This window comes from Chelonia mydas, chromosome 7 (genome assembly GCF_015237465.2).
Source record: "Chelonia mydas isolate rCheMyd1 chromosome 7, rCheMyd1.pri.v2, whole genome shotgun sequence".
Lineage (NCBI taxonomy): Eukaryota > Metazoa > Chordata > Testudines > Cheloniidae > Chelonia > Chelonia mydas.
In genome coordinates, this window is record NC_057853.1 from 84,517,231 (window position 1) to 84,532,720 (window position 15,490).

At 38.4% G+C, this 15,490-nt stretch overlaps 2 protein-coding genes across 9 annotated transcripts in view; both read right to left on the reverse strand.

Moving 5' to 3' along the window:
• TFAM (transcription factor A, mitochondrial) overlaps positions 1-10,256 on the reverse strand; it is a 27,433-nt gene extending 17,177 nt beyond the window's left edge. For 4 of the 5 annotated variants that reach the window (XR_005226264.2, XM_037905341.2, XM_043552150.1 and 1 more), the window contains exons 1-3: positions 3,930-7,252; positions 3,249-3,382; positions 475-545 (exon numbers count right to left, since the gene is read on the reverse strand). Coding sequence is in view for 4 of the 5 variants with exons in the window: in XM_037905341.2 (XP_037761269.1) it covers positions 475-545; positions 3,249-3,382; positions 3,930-4,165 (441 nt within the window). In the remaining variant the exon portion in view is untranslated. Of the gene's footprint in view, positions 1-474; positions 546-3,248; positions 3,383-3,929 lie in introns of all 5 variants that reach the window. The other variant, XM_037905342.2, reaches the window with a different exon arrangement.
• Positions 9,418-15,490, reverse strand: part of UBE2D1 (ubiquitin conjugating enzyme E2 D1) — a 25,197-nt gene continuing 19,124 nt past the window's right edge. For 3 of the 4 annotated variants that reach the window (XM_037905343.2, XM_037905345.2, XM_037905346.2), the window contains 3 exons: positions 14,439-14,532; positions 12,108-12,170; positions 9,418-10,315 (listed from right to left, as the gene is read on the reverse strand). In XM_037905343.2, coding sequence (XP_037761271.1) covers positions 12,110-12,170; positions 14,439-14,532 — 155 coding nt within the window. In that variant the 3' untranslated portion in view covers positions 9,418-10,315; positions 12,108-12,109. The remainder of the gene's footprint in view (positions 10,316-12,107; positions 12,171-14,438; positions 14,533-15,490) is intronic. The other variant, XM_007060664.4, reaches the window with a different exon arrangement.

Sequence of the window (15,490 nt, forward strand, 5' to 3'; positions counted from 1 at the left end):
ATCACAATAACTACATATATTAATTGATCAAAGGAGAGTAAAACAAAACCTTGTAGAATCCCATGACACTTCTCTCAGGGAAGATGAGCAACTGTCCAAAGTACTATCCTCTGGGAATTCTCATTATGAAAGAAGTTAAGCCATTTGCTAAGGACTGCAAATCAGTCAACACCACTTTATGATCAAGTGTTTAAGGCAACAGTTCAAAAAGAATCAGTACACACTTTATCCTTGTTCATCGTTAGTAAGAGAAATCAATTTCTGCAATACCATATGTCCCATATCCAGGTCTAAAACCTGAGTGATGGGGTGGTCCTAAAAATCTGAGAACTCCAGATACTATAAATTGCCATGCTACAAACTTTTCAACAAATTTTCCTTCGATAAGACACACCAAACCCAGCCAACATAAAGATAAGACTCAATATGCAACTGAAAGAGCATAAAACAAAAGAAAAAAAAAATCAAGCTTACTTGTTTCTCTGACACTGGTAACTCTTTCCAAGCATATGCAATTTTTTTTGCTATCTCCAAAATGCTCACATCTGTGAAACAAAAGAAAATTTTAACTTCTTTGTTTACAAGGAAGAGAGTAAGAAAATTGAACCTGTTTTAATGCTTAAAATGTTCTTCGTTTTCCCCAGGAAAGAATTTGCTACTGGTATTTTTCTGCCACAGACATTCTTTTTCCATAAAACCTGTCCTAACATGCCAGTATGAGAAACTGAACACCAGGTGAATAAAATAGCTTTTCTTTTATTCCTAACAGAAAGATTAAATGTCACTATTTCAGAAACAGGCATTTTTTTTATGTGTGACCTACACAGAAATTTTTAGAAGTTGGACTTATGTTTCTTTTTTCTTCTTTACACTGCATACTGAAAGAGTTTTTTGTTTGTTTTTTTAAAGTTTAAAAAGTTTCTCCTTGTTTTTGTTTTGGTTTCTTACTTAGAAATACCAGGATAGTCAAGTCTCAACTTTCCTCGTTTTGCCAGAGGATCTGCTGAAATACACCAGGTACAGGTTCAGCTTTACACCTTAACTGAATGAGAAGTGGTGTTGAATCTTCAAATGGCAGGTACTTCATCTAAAATGTCAATCACTGAAGTGTTAACCAATCCCCAATTTCCCCCAAACAATAGTTTAGAGAATCTGCCTAAAATGCCCTTCCCTTCTCAATTAGCTTTCACTCCTTACTTCTGTAATATCATCATGTCACAAATCTTTCAATCAGAAAGTTTTTCAGGTCAAACAAGACTTGAACTTGTAAAATAGAAGCAGTTAAAATTTTTGTTGACAAAAATCTTTTAAGGCTTTCTTTAAACATCCTAGTGAGGGAAAGGGCACAGGCTCAATTCCTCCCCGCCAAAACACTTTTGCTAGTCACCTTTCCAAAAATGCCAGTTCGGCTTTTCCACTATTGACATGACTGAACCTAAGCATTCAGTAAGTAATTCAGGCTCAAAAAGTATAGGAAGACAAGACAGATCTAGAATACATGGGTCAGCCTCTCCTTGCACACTCCACTCAACAATGCCACATTTTGCCATGGATTATTAGCTTTTCAGAGAAAAGAAGGATAACTTTATCAAGATGAGGAAGAATACTACTTTATCAGGTCTACAAAAAACTTTGTGTGCCCATGGAATGGAATATACTAATTTGTAGACAAAGGTTTTGTCTACACTACCAAGTTTTGTCGACAAAACTTATGTTGACACCAAAAGGTCGACAAAACAAAATCGCAAAAGGGTGTTCACACTTGCTTCCTCTGTCGACAGATCACGTCCACATTGTGGGCACCATCATCGACAGAGTGAGCAATGCACGGTATGTATCCCACAGTGCAGTGTTGTGGGAAGGCAGAGCTGATCGCTGCGCATCTTGGGATCTGGATGGCTCATGGATGCTCAGGCAGCAATTGTCGCATCTGGCCAATATAGAAGAGTGTTTCAGACCATAAGTGCAACAGTGTTTTTTTCCCAGATAAATAATATGTTACAGTTATTCATATCTGTCACCTTTAGGCTAGACTATTGTCCTTTCTCTACGTCTATATCTTCCTACCATCTATAACTTAAGTTAGCATTAAATGTGTCAGCACATCTTAATATTTCATACCAGGAATGCATAATGCTCTGTGATCTGCATTAACTGCCGTTTAGTTTCAGGGTGGTGCCCAAAGTGGTTTTTGGCAACAAAACTTGGTAGTGTAGACAAAGCCTAAGTCACAGAAATGGATCATGCACTGGGATCTGGGTAGGTAACTGAACGAGAACTTCAAGCATATTTTTATAGGAGAACTTTCTGATTACAACCTCTCTACAGCCAAATGACTTAAGAATTCTCAACTGTTTATAATTTAAAGTGAGTTACCTCAAAACTTGTCCAAGATAATCAAACCATAATTTAGTTTCAGTACTTTAAAATAATCATTTCTATATACAGTAATCCTCAATTAGACCAAGTTTCCTCATTCTCAAATGATTTTTTCCATATCAGAACATCATTCAATTTTGCAGCTCTCACTGGCTACGAATAGGAATGAAAGCCTGATCTGGTGCTCATTAACACATGCATACTTTAGGACAACTAAAAATATTCAAGGGAAAGACACACACTCTTAAAAATATTTGCCCTTTCCCAATTTAGGTCATGGACAGACCCACCGTTTTCAAAGCCCAGCAAATTACTAGATAAAGCATCAGGATAGAAGCTTGTACTGGGCATTGGTACATAATCAAAAATTATCTTTTTAGTATCCATGAAAATAAATATTCACATGCAATGAGAGAATGCTAATCATTACAACGCAAATATTTAATCCGGTTCTTTTTTGAAGTTCTCATTTTAAGTACCCTATCAATATAACAAATATTTTTTCTACTCTGAATGAATTAAAATTCAAAGTTTTTTAGAGCTAATATAAAGTATGGGCAGTATGTGTATCTAACATCCAATCCTGATATTTAATTTTACTGGATTTTATCACTTTAATATGTTCTTTTAAAGTTAATAAAGTTGTTATTCATATAATATTTAGTTTGACTCAAATACTCGTCTAATTTTTTAGCCAAAGAAAACTGAAAAAAGTGCTTACACATCTGAAATAAAACTGGGCTCAATAAACAGAACTGCCAACACATTTTAACTAATTCATACTAAAATAAAATTTTATTTACGTTGCTAATCAGTTTCTGAAAAAAATAAGTTATTCTAATACCAAATTTCTTTAGAGAGTTCCTTACCTGGATTTTGTTCCCTAAAAATGGGCTGCTGATCTTTTACAAAACGAAAGTAGGCCGTTAAGGGTCGCTTTGGAGGATTATCGGAACTGATCTGTTTTGAAAACCACTTCTCCACTGAGTATGTAGTGCTGCATCTTTAACACACACCAAGTTATCAGATATTAAAAATACATCAATATGTAAACTCAGCTGTAAATTACACTTCAAAATAACGTGACCATCAGTTTACAATCCAAAAGTAAACAGTATTACCAGACTCCAGAATAAGCCCACAACTAACACTTACAGCCCATCATGTTCCCAGCCAAAAGGCACAGGAGCTCCCCCAGAAACAACTCCGCATTTGTAACCAGGCTTGGGTCAGCCACTTCCAACATGCTGAAAGCGTCTATCACCCCCACCCAAGGACACGCTCCCTCCTAGGAACAAAGAGGGCCACAGGGCAGAACGGGAGAAGGGAAGGATGCGCGGAGGGTGCCCGAAGGGGTGCGGCGGTCAGGGAGAGGACGATGCGCGGAGGGTGCCCGAAGGGTCCGGCGGCGCGGGACGGAGACAGGGACGCTGCGCTGGGGGTCCCCGGGGGTGCTGCCGATAGGGGGAAGGCGGAGCGAGGGGACGAGACGAGGGCGGCTGGGGCGGGATGCAGACAGATACGCCGGGAGGACCAAATTTCCGGCTCACTCCAAAGTTTCGCCACTAGCCCCAGGCGGCGCCTTCACCTGAGAATGTGCCGGGCGCTGGGAAAAGCGGCCAGGGCCCGGCCCAGCAGCGCGACCGCCATAGCACAGGCAGACAAAAACAGGACGCGGGGTCCTCTCAGAGCCGCGCGCGCTACTGGCGCGGTGCAATGTGGGAAGAAGCGGGCCCCGCCTCTTTGATGGAACAGGGCCTCGAGACAGATAGTCGCCAAAGCGCATGCTCCGAACCGTCCCCCGGCCGGCGGGGGGAGAGGAGGAGGACGGCGCGTGCAAAGGGCGGGGGGGTGAGCTGGAAGTTCGGCGCGACCCCTCCTGTAGCGGCTTCCGGGGGCTAGCGGGGGGACCTAGTAGCGGCTGGGTCCCTCCCCCGCGAGGCTCGGGCTCAGGCCAGCACCTCAAGCCCAGCTGGCCCCGTTTAGGTGTTATCCGAGCTGTTCAGTGCCCTATGACGGATCTCGAGCCGGCCCCTCCCCCAAAGATTTGCGAGCTAGAGGAGAAACAGAGGCAGACAAGTGGTTTACGGAGCCTTTTCCTATGATGTGTGGGCACTGTGCAGCCTTCCAATGCGCCTTGCGTCGCCCACACCGTGCCCTTTCTTTGACTCGGTTAGCTCAGAGTGGAATTGCGCAGGAATAGCTCACGGCTCACATACCAGTTTTTAGGCAGCTGTCCCCGCTGAAATCAGTATATTCTGCCTTTTAAAAAAAAGTCGATCTAATACAGGTATTTGAAGAAACTCACGCGGTTGATCTTGGCATTCCCTCACTTGAAGCCCTTTTATATGCTGTCAGTAAGCATGCATTAAAGTTACGATTTTTCTCTAAAGATACTGTCTGTACAGGATTCTCACACTTAAGTTTTAGCCTCTTAGGGTGAGACTGGCAGACCTTCCCTAGTGTTACTCAGAGACAAGGAGGGTTAATTTATTGGATCAATTTACTTCTGTGACAAGCTCTCAAGCCACACAGCTCTTCTTCAGTTGTGGCTTGAAAGCTTGTCTCCCTCTCTCTCTCACACACACACACAAGTTGGTCCATTGTAAGATATTACTTCACCCACCATGTCCCTTTAATATCCTATGGGATTCTCACACAGCTACAACAACTACATTGCATATACAGCTCTGTCGAGGGCAGCAGTAGCTGCAAAGAGTGCAAATCAGACAAGTCTCTATTGGCTGTCATGTGCTATCTGCAGGAGAGTATATGTGCTGTCCTTGACCTTTCAGTTTCTTCTTTACCGTAATGAAATAGCTTTCAGGACAAGCCTGCACCTCAGGAGCCACTGTTTCATCTCTTTAGCAGATCCTAACCAACTTTTCTGGGTTATTCTTTTCTTACTAATAGCTTTGTCTTCCAGTGAGTTTCAGTGTGATTTTTATAGATTTTTGACACCATTGTATCATTACTTCAGTGTCTGCTGTGGTGGGAGATAGCACTAGTCTTTAGGGCTAAGCACTGTTTTTGGTAGTCTAGGGCTGTTCTTTCTTTTGACACACTATGTTTTTTCTTTATTTTGGTGCCTCTTTTTGGTCAGTGCCACAATGTCACCAGGCTGTTTCTGCTTGTTGGTACAGCTGTTGTGTGACAACATTGTCCGTAGTACTCTGACATGAAAGTTGTTAGGCAGTTTATTACCCAGAATCTAGTTCAATTAGTGCCTGTCTCAAAGCCCAGGGGCTTCTTTTGTCTATTGGTCCAGAAATACCAGTACCATTTTTCCTACTTTGATGTCCAAAAGGGAAAGGAGACCACTTAGTGTCTTAAAACACCTTGTCATATTTTTAACATTGAAACCACCCAGCAGACGCACCTGTGTTGCAAGATAAATGGTCCTGATAAAGTTGATGAAAGGTCTTTTGGGACTACTCAACTCCTGTGAAATTTTTTTTTCCACATGTGGAAAGTCATTTCTGGTGGCAGCCACTCTTGCTCACACGGCTCACTGATCCACTTTATACTAGATTTAATAATAATAATTGTACTGTGATTCTACTGAGATTCCTCACCATGAGTTCAACCTTAGACTATTATTGTAGCAACATTTTCCTCATTCTATACAGGTTTCTCTGTGATAGGTAGGTGCAGGTTTCTTTTGACACTAATGTATCAGGCAACATTTTTACCAGGACAGTCACAGCTAAATGGATGTCTGATTGCATTGCTGCAGTCGGAAACCAGAAGGCTATGTCAAAACTTACTTATTTTGAGACACAACCATTACATAACAGTCCATCTCAGCTGTTTCCCTAGAAAACCATCTGCCAATCCACTAAGTGGTCCTCTTTCATTAAAAAAATGCTTTAAAATAACGCCCCATTAGGAGTATCTGGGCATGTCACATATTTTAATTTATCCTCTCAACAGAGCTGGCACGTAGGGAAGAAATATTCCCATTTAAGAGATGGGCAACTGAGGCACAGAGGCTAAACCCAGGTCCTCAGCAATACATGTTTAACTTCCAATGATTTTCATGGTAGTTAGGTGCCTAAATACCTTTGAGGATCTGGCCCCAAGTCTCTCTGTGCTTCAATTCCCCATCTGTCAAGGGGGCCTAAATGATTTACCTAAGGTCACCTATGAAGTTTGGGCCCAAGCAAGGAATGGAACTCAGGGTTCCTAAGATTCAAACCAGTGCCCTTCCCACTGGCCCTCCTTGCTTGGATTTCACCCTCAGAGGTAGGACTTTTCAACTCAGCTTTAGAGCTCAATTCCAGAGTAAAAAGTCAAACGCACCCATCACTTTTGTTTTCTTTCAGTGTGTCCCTTATTTTGTTTGCATATTTAAAAAATAAAATTGGTCAAGACTTCAATGTTGCGTTTGATACTGCAGTTGTGTTAACAGTACAAAGAGGAATAAGTTGATACAAATATAGAACAAGCTCCCTTTTTCCACTAGTAGTAGCTTCACTTTTTTGCAACATCCCTTCCACTTCTTGTGTGAGTGAGAATCTTGCTGATGGTATTTTTAGAGAAGAGTATTTAGCCTACAATAATTCTTCTCTGATTATGCTGTTTTGCACCTTATCTTTTTTCATTCCATAGAGCATTCTCATGCTCTTTTTTCCTCTGTTCCTCTCAGTGAGGAACAGCTGTTTCCTTCTGAGGGAATGATGCATTCATCAAAACAGTGTCTTCAATATTCTTCCCAGCTGCTTTTTACAGCCACTGCAGTCCCCAAACCACTATTCCCCATATACAAAGCTGTTTTTAATAACCCCAATTCATTCCTTAGCAGTTGAACACAATATTGACAATTACGATTAGACATATGAGTACTTAAAGAGCAAATTATTCTTTAACAGAGACAGATAAACATTTTTAATTTTTATCTTTTAGGCCTCAGTTGGCATCTTTAGGCAGAAAATACCACACAAACATCAGAAATTTGTTGAACAAGTTATTAGAAAGCAAGCCATCTGTAATATTAGAGTAAGAATAAATAAGAATAAAACTAAGGTTACATTTTCAAGAATTTCCAGAGATACAGAGATCCTTTAGTTGTGGCAATGTCACCGTAGAGAGGACAATCAGATGAAGCATTTTACAGTGAACGGTAGTATATGACTCGATAGAGAGGAGGGAAGCACAGATTTATACATTGTTTATTCCATCATAATGAAAGCAGCAGGACTGAGCAACCTTCTGAAGAAAAAGTCTTCGTAATGCATCATCTAATAAGTGATGACAGAACATTTACCAGGAAATTCTTAAAATCCTTGCTTATTCAACAATGGCTTAAATGTTGTCCTGGTGGATGAAGTTTGGAATTACCTAAAATGCTAGTCAAAGAAATCAAAATATCAGACTTATAGATAGTAGGTATGATATTTCTTGGACAGAAAGTTTAGACTATTTAAGGTAGATTGATAGCTGAGTCAGAGACTGAATACCACTGAGAAAACTTCTACAAAGAATGTCTTCAAGACAGTTATCTTCAAAGAATCCTATAAGGTTAGAGTAAAAACTAGTGCTGCAGTCAGATCATCATTGTCAGTTAATTTGATTTCTATTGCTCATCCCAAAGATCTTGCATTATGATGGGAAGCTATTCCTTTTTGTATGGTGTATACTCAAATATTGCCAATTTACGTATAAACATTTTCAAACTAGCCTTGATGTTTTAGTAAAGTAAAAGACAAAGAATAATTAATTCCTTTTAACATGCAAGTCAAGCTTCCAAATTTCACATAATTAAGCATAAGACACAAAGAACTATTTAAACCATTTGTTCTGGTACAAGCATATAACTAACAAAAATGTAAGAAACACAAATGTAAAAGAATTCTGGGAAAGATTCTGTTACTCAGAAGCCTTTTCCACCCACTAGAGATATTACACAAAACAAATGAATGGTGAATAGTTTAGCTTCCCTAGCAGTAATGTCCCATTTCAAGTAGAGTGGAATTACTCATTTATTTTTACTATTAAAGACTTTTATTGACCATTTTAAAGATGGTATATTCTACAGTGTATAACCGGGACATTCTTTGAAGCAGTGCAAAGAAAAAACTTCAGTGCTTCTCCACGAAGTGTTGCTCTCAAAAGTCAACTGTATGTATTAGAAAAAAAGTGACATTTCACAACTGACCAATTTGTGCTGCTGTTTCATATTCTTGGCAATGGTGAATCGAGTTTTAAACAAGTATTAATGAATAAAAAATTCCAGTGGTAGAAAAAGAGTTTCTAGCATGCATGCTGTTCTACACATTCCAGTTAGGTGTTTGCTACCGTAAATGGCATTTTTTCCTTGGTGTAAGAGAAAGCACTGGAGTTAGCTTGCACTCAAAGGTTTTGGTTCCTGTGGTGGCAAATTTCCCATTCAATCCAGTTTTGCTTAATGCAGAAAGTTCAAAGCAATTTTTTTTTTTTTTTTTTTTTTTTTTTTTTTTACACACACAATTATTTAATTTAGCATCCTAAGGGGAGGGAGGGGAATCTGTGGTTTGAGATTAAAACGCTTTCATTTTTAGTTTAAAAACAAAATCTGCTTTTCCAATACTATGGATTTTCTACATGCATTGTGAAGTAGACTTAGATGACGCAGTTAATGGAAAAGTTAGCTTTACGTGTGAAAAATATTAGACCAAAATATTGTTAGACATAAATGAGGGAAGATTCTTTACCATGATATTCTGATATTGAAAGTATACATTTATATCAATTTGAGACGTGTCTGATGCCCAAACATCTGTGATTTTTTTCTTGTCAAAAGAGAATTACTTGTATGTGTTTAGTGTAGGATTTCAGCAAAGTTGAATCCCACACAATACAAAGCAATGGGCATAACATGTTAAATAAATTGGGCTACAGCTAACAAAATTCATTGCAACACAGTTAGAATTAATATCAGATGCATGGCTTTATTTTCCCCTTTGTCTGTAATTCACATGCATAACTTAATATTTTGATCTTTTAATTTTAGAGCAAGCACTTACAAGGTTATGCAAGATTTAAATAATAGCCAAGACAAATAGTAGAAAATGCATTTTATTTATATGGAAAAAGCTACAGTAAGATTTGTAAAAGGTCCGTGAGAATATTATGTTGCCAATAGAGGGGGAAAAAATCAGTCATGAATAGCAACAAACAAAACAGTTACATCTTTCTACATAGCAGTGCAATTAGTTCACATTGCAATAAAATTAAGTCAAGTATGCAACAGAATAAAAAAAACCCAAGTGTTTCTCCATAATCAGCATGTTAAGAATTACAGTGCAAAGATCATTTTAGGTTTTAAGAAATCTGCAATCAGTCTGTATAATAGCCCATAGGGAGCAACACCTCATTGATTTCATTACTAGCAGTTGTATCATGTCAATACTGTGCTAAAGGAAAAAAAGTCTAAATGAATTAATTTGCATGGTAAATAAAATATATTTAGTCTATACAGTAAAAAAATACAAATTATATAACAACTAACAGAATGAAATTTTGAACGGACTCATGAAATTGACAACATATCTTAAAGACACATACAGTTTTTCTCATGTAAAGCATCTAGTTTTTCAGCAAAAAATAAGTTGGTTGCTTTACAACTGCATTAGGGATCTTGTAGGCTGAAGATGCAGAAGTCCAAGAGTCTTAAAAACCACAATAAATGTCTTTTGCAAAGCATACAAAAAGGATAAATAGTCTCATCACAGTTTTAAGATTATTTTTGGAAGTTTGTTTTTTCTTGCTCCAGAAACACACTTACATGGGTAAAAATTAAAAAGGGCCTCATGGTACATTGAAACAGTAAACTGTGCTCCATTTACTTCTAATTTTGAAAAAACCTAGAATTTACAGTACTCTGGTATATATGAAAAAGTCTTCACAAGCTTACATTGCATATTTCTGAGTCCATTCTCTTGCATGTCTGTTGTATCTGTATGTATAGAAAGAAGGCATTTCAATGAAGATAGGTATATATATGATCCACAGCATCTATGTAAGTACTCAAATGATGCGTTACTGGCTCTCTACCTTTTGGGATTGATTATAAACTTGTGAAATATAAAGAATGTTTTACATAGTAACTCTCTTTCCTCAAGAAACAAAATACGTAATTCATAGCATATAGATACACATGCTCAGTTTTGGAGCTACCTAAAAAAATAAAGTCTAACCACAGCAGTCTTCGATGATTGCATTAAAATGTAAGAAATCTACCGTTTGTGCATATGTAATCAGTCTTTTGCTAATAGTTCTACAGTGCACTAAACAGTGCCAAAAATCAACAACTCTAGCATACTTATGACTATGAGAAACACATTAGCTAATTAATACAGTCAAGTAGTAGGTCATTAAAACAATGCACACCATATACTGAAGCACAAGATTATTTTATTCCACCATCTGTTGCTCAATGTCAACTCTATTTTGGCTGTAGAAATTCACTTTACAGTAAGTTAAACAAGTTTTTAAAGACTTTTCCTAGAAGAAATGTAAGAATTGCATTAAAGCTAATTACATATCATTAGAATGAACAAGGTCAAATTGTTAATGTCATTATTAGAAAGTTATTTCCAAAATATCATTTAGGTATAAAAGGTCTTTTATTGAACTAGGTCAAAACCTAGGAAGTTTTTTTTTTGTAATTCTCCTTATAGTTGTCAATTAGTGTCACAACTACCATTGTCTGCCAACAACATCTGAACTTTGACACTCAAAAGGAAAGTAATCATGCTTCTCCGAAAGTATCATTTGACTGGATTTCTATCCTTGGGCCTTTTCCTTTCTTCATGAGACTGGCCAGAACTCCCAAATCTAGGAGTTTGGGGACTGCCAACTCTCTCCATGCCTTGGTAGCAGCACTTGGGTATATTAAACACCTGACTGTAGGCTCTGTAGCCTCTTGTGCCCCCACCTGTTAGTTCCTTCTTCAAATAAAAGGTTGAAGCAAGAACTTTTGCAAAACCTAATTGCCTCCCTTTAAGATGCCAATATATGTAACTAGTGCACTAACTGCAGTAGTCTCCATAATCTGCAAAACACATGCTAATGGAACATAACTCCTTGGACTCTAAGTTAATATTGGTAAAAGTCGGTGTATAGCATAACCAGAGTTTAGTCAGCCATAACTTTCACCGACCAAATCTGAGAGGAGATAAGTTTAATAGAAAGCCAACCAAAGGATAACTTCAATGAAGCAGAGTTACAGGCAAATTTTCCTCTCTCAAACCATTCCATACCAATTGGATTCTTAGTCCTCACTTTAAAGAGGGAGTCTCCATAAACCAAGAGATTCTCCAAGAAACTGTATGGGAATTTCCACACCACCTTAAGAAATGTGGAGACTTTTCAACACCACTCCCCTGGCCCCCCATCAACAACAGGAGGAAGAAATATTGAGTAAATGAACAGGCAAAGGCTGAGCCCTGATTTCTTCATCTTGAGAACAATAGGGTTTGTATTATACGGCAGATATACAAACAAGTTCAAATATTGGGGCAGGTGCTTGCAAAATGGGTCAGACAATTTGATTACACCAAACATCATAACTGGCAAGAAAAAACATCTTAACAGTCTGCAAAAATATCCACTGCATGGACAAGGAAGACTGTTTCAGCAGAGGAATATCCTTTAAGACAACCATAACCTCCATCTAACATAAGCAAAGACCCCAACACAACTTGACAAATAGAACAGTTTTCAAATTGAAAACAATCTTCAGTTACCTTCAGAAAACTGTGCCCAGTGAGGAAGAACTACGGCCCATCTGCAGGTGTACCAAAAAGTTCCTGAATGGATGAGTATTAAAAAGCTAAATCGGATTCTATCTGTAATATGTAGATGACAGTCAATGTCAAACATTTTCCTGGTAAGTACCTTTCATCTTAGTGCTGCTATTAATGAGTATTTTGTTAAATTATTGCAGCAGGCACACACAAGTTTGTTCACATGTTACAAGCAGTTGTGATCTCTTCCAGATATTCCATACAGGCTCTAGAGATCCTGGAACAATGAGTGTAACTGATTAAGGTAATAAAGAAAAGACCCCCGAGGCTACCAACAATTAGCATAAACACCACGAGTGAAATACTGCCCCACTGAAGTCAATGGCAATACTCCCAATGACTTGAATAGGGCTAGGATTTCAGCCAGAATCACAGGTAGCCAACATGCATCCCAAACACAACGTCCACCAACCTAATAGTGTCTACCAAATACTCGCTCCAAAGAGCGAACAATATGAATTTGTGGAATCTGGAAGGGCTTAAGACCATTACTAAGAGCAAGACATTGTGTTTGCTGCATCTTCACTGATATTATGTATTGTGTTTTCAGGCCCACTAAAATGCTCTTATGTGGTTCAGATGTCACAGGTACTCGAATACTGTTGCAGAACACAGTTTAGGGCATATGCTGCAACAGAGTGTCAATATGTCTGTTTTAGCAAAGAGTCAGACCACATCCTGGACTCGGACTATCCAGACCAAGAAACAGTATGTCCCACAGGACCTCTAGGAAGAAAGTTCAATCCCCCAACTACTTTGAGCACCCTGGTGTGGAAGACTGGTGCACCTCCAAGTTACTCTGTTATCACATCAATTGTTCATTAGAGTAGTCAATAATTCCACCATTTGGAATGACTGTTAAAACACTCAGATTGTGGTTATAGGACCAATGGATCCATATTCCTGCTAAACGTAAGAAAAAGGTTTAGAAACAGGAATTAGAAGAAGGAAGCATATACAGATGTTCCTGTCTCATTGGAAATAAGCAGCTTTACTCGTGGAGGAGATTGTCTCAAGTACAAGCTCCCTGAGATACACAACTCCTCCTCTGCCTTCTCCCCGCCCCCTGAGCTACCACCACCTGGCTCTTCAAGCCACTCTCACAGTGCTAGTGTCTGATACACCAGGGGAAAGCTCCAGAGATTCAAAGACACTGGCATTCCAAATTTACTCCAGAGAACCTTTTGGAAATTCCCAAATCTGGTCTGCAATATTCTGAGGGCCCAGAGCCTGTAGCCACCCCCATGTGAAGTGCCCCATAGAGTGCCAAAGCATCAACTTCCTGAGATATCCGGAGACATAATCCTCTAGAGTCTGAAATGCTCAGAGAATTCACTCTGCACAGCACTGTTCTGGAGATAAGCTTCCACTCTGTACCAAAGACCTGGAGACTCAGCTGACCACAAAACACTGGTACCAGACGTTCCCGGGGCTACAGCCATGCAGTGTACTTGGATCACAGTGCTTCAAGCCACCCCATGGCAGGGATGTGTAACAGAGTGCTGCCTGAAACCATCAAAATTCAGCTTTGGGAGTTCCAGGCGCGCTTTGAGAACAAGACTAAGACCAAAGAGTAGGAATCCAGTCAATATGATATCTTTAGAGATTAAATCCTTTCAATTTAAATCTCTTCTGCACCAGAAGTATGCACTACTGCAGCCACTAGTTGCCATCCAGATACAAGTTATCCCACCAGTTCTAAATTGAGGTCAAGGTGAAGAAAGGTTCATTTTTGCTGTAGGATGTTGCTGTTTGTTAGATGAATGTGGCTATGGAAAAAACTTCTCAATATTTTCTATATTTTAGACAGAAGTTGTATTTGGAAAATCAAATGTCAAAATTTAATATCCATGTTCAATATCTTTTAACCTTTTAGCAGAGGCATAAGTCTAACAAGTCTTTCATAACAGGACCAACATCCCATCTCAAATAATATATTCTGTTATTTGTCCTCATGTAATTTAAAACTAATGTAAACATACAAAAGAAGTGTCAAGGTTGTATGTACAGATTTGTGCACTAAAATATTAGGAAATATCAATGGTAATTTGTGTAACCCTACAGTCTACTAAAGTGGTTTAGTTGAAGTTATAAAATTATTACATGGGTTCTTGTTAAAACTCTATTGTTTAAAGGCTTAGATATGTATATCTTTGGTATACCTAAGTTTTGAGAGCGTATATGAAGAGAATGTCTTCGAAGAATGAGAGGGAACGTTTTATGCGTAGCAGATTAAAAGCAAGCCTCTAAATATCAAAAAGTTATACTTACTTTTCCTTGTCTGACTTGTAGATTTGTGCAATATCTGGTACTAAAGGGTCATCAGGATTAGGATCACAAAGTAAGGAGCATATGGACAATAAAACTAAAAAAGGAAAATAGATTAAGGAAGGGTTTACTTCTTTGTCTTATTTTCTATAATACCTTACTATATACAGTGATAAATTTTGGGAAACAAATGTCCATCATTAGTATTAAATCTTTATACTACAAGTCTGCCCAGAAACCTCACTCAGGATCATGGTCCCATTCTGCTCAATGCTGTACAGACATACATGAGGATATGGTTCCTGACCCAGAGAGTGTACACTCCAAGAACCTGATGCAAAATACAACAAACCATGCAGACCCATGTGCTTGTGAGGAATTCATTGCAGGACTCAGGCCTTAGAAGTGAAACTGACAATTTTGACTTACACACGTTAAAGAAAACTACATACAGTCATGTGAACATTTTATCAGACTGCAAGCCATTTTGCTTTAAAACCAATACAATTAGTTTCTTATTGAGAGAGACTGACTTTCTGACAGAGGGCTTAGGGCAGGGTCACAGGATCAGCATGTACTAATTACAAATGCATCTATTTTATGTTCTGTGTCACTATTGTGCAACACCAGATTTTAGTGTATTTTTTCCCATTTTGTAGCCATCTTAGATTTATTTTCTCCAGTAAGACTGCATATGAAAATTTTCACCCAATCTGAATACACTAGGTATTAGATTTTTAATTCTAAACACTACAAGTTTTGCCACAAACAGATGTCAGTACTAATTTCTTGGCATTCTCAGGCAGATTTAATTTTACCACATTAAAAAGTAGTATTAAACTGAATTCAAAATGGTATTTTGGGCTGTGGCAGTTTCAATCATTTTGTGCTGAAGTTTTTGGCACTTACAAATATCAACATAAGACACTAATATTTGACAACTCAAGTTGCTTGACTGGTCACATTGAGCAGTGACCACTTTAGCAGACATATAGTCACATCAAAGTCCTTTAATCCTGCTCAGCAAGAACATATGTGCAAGTGAAAAAAAAAAC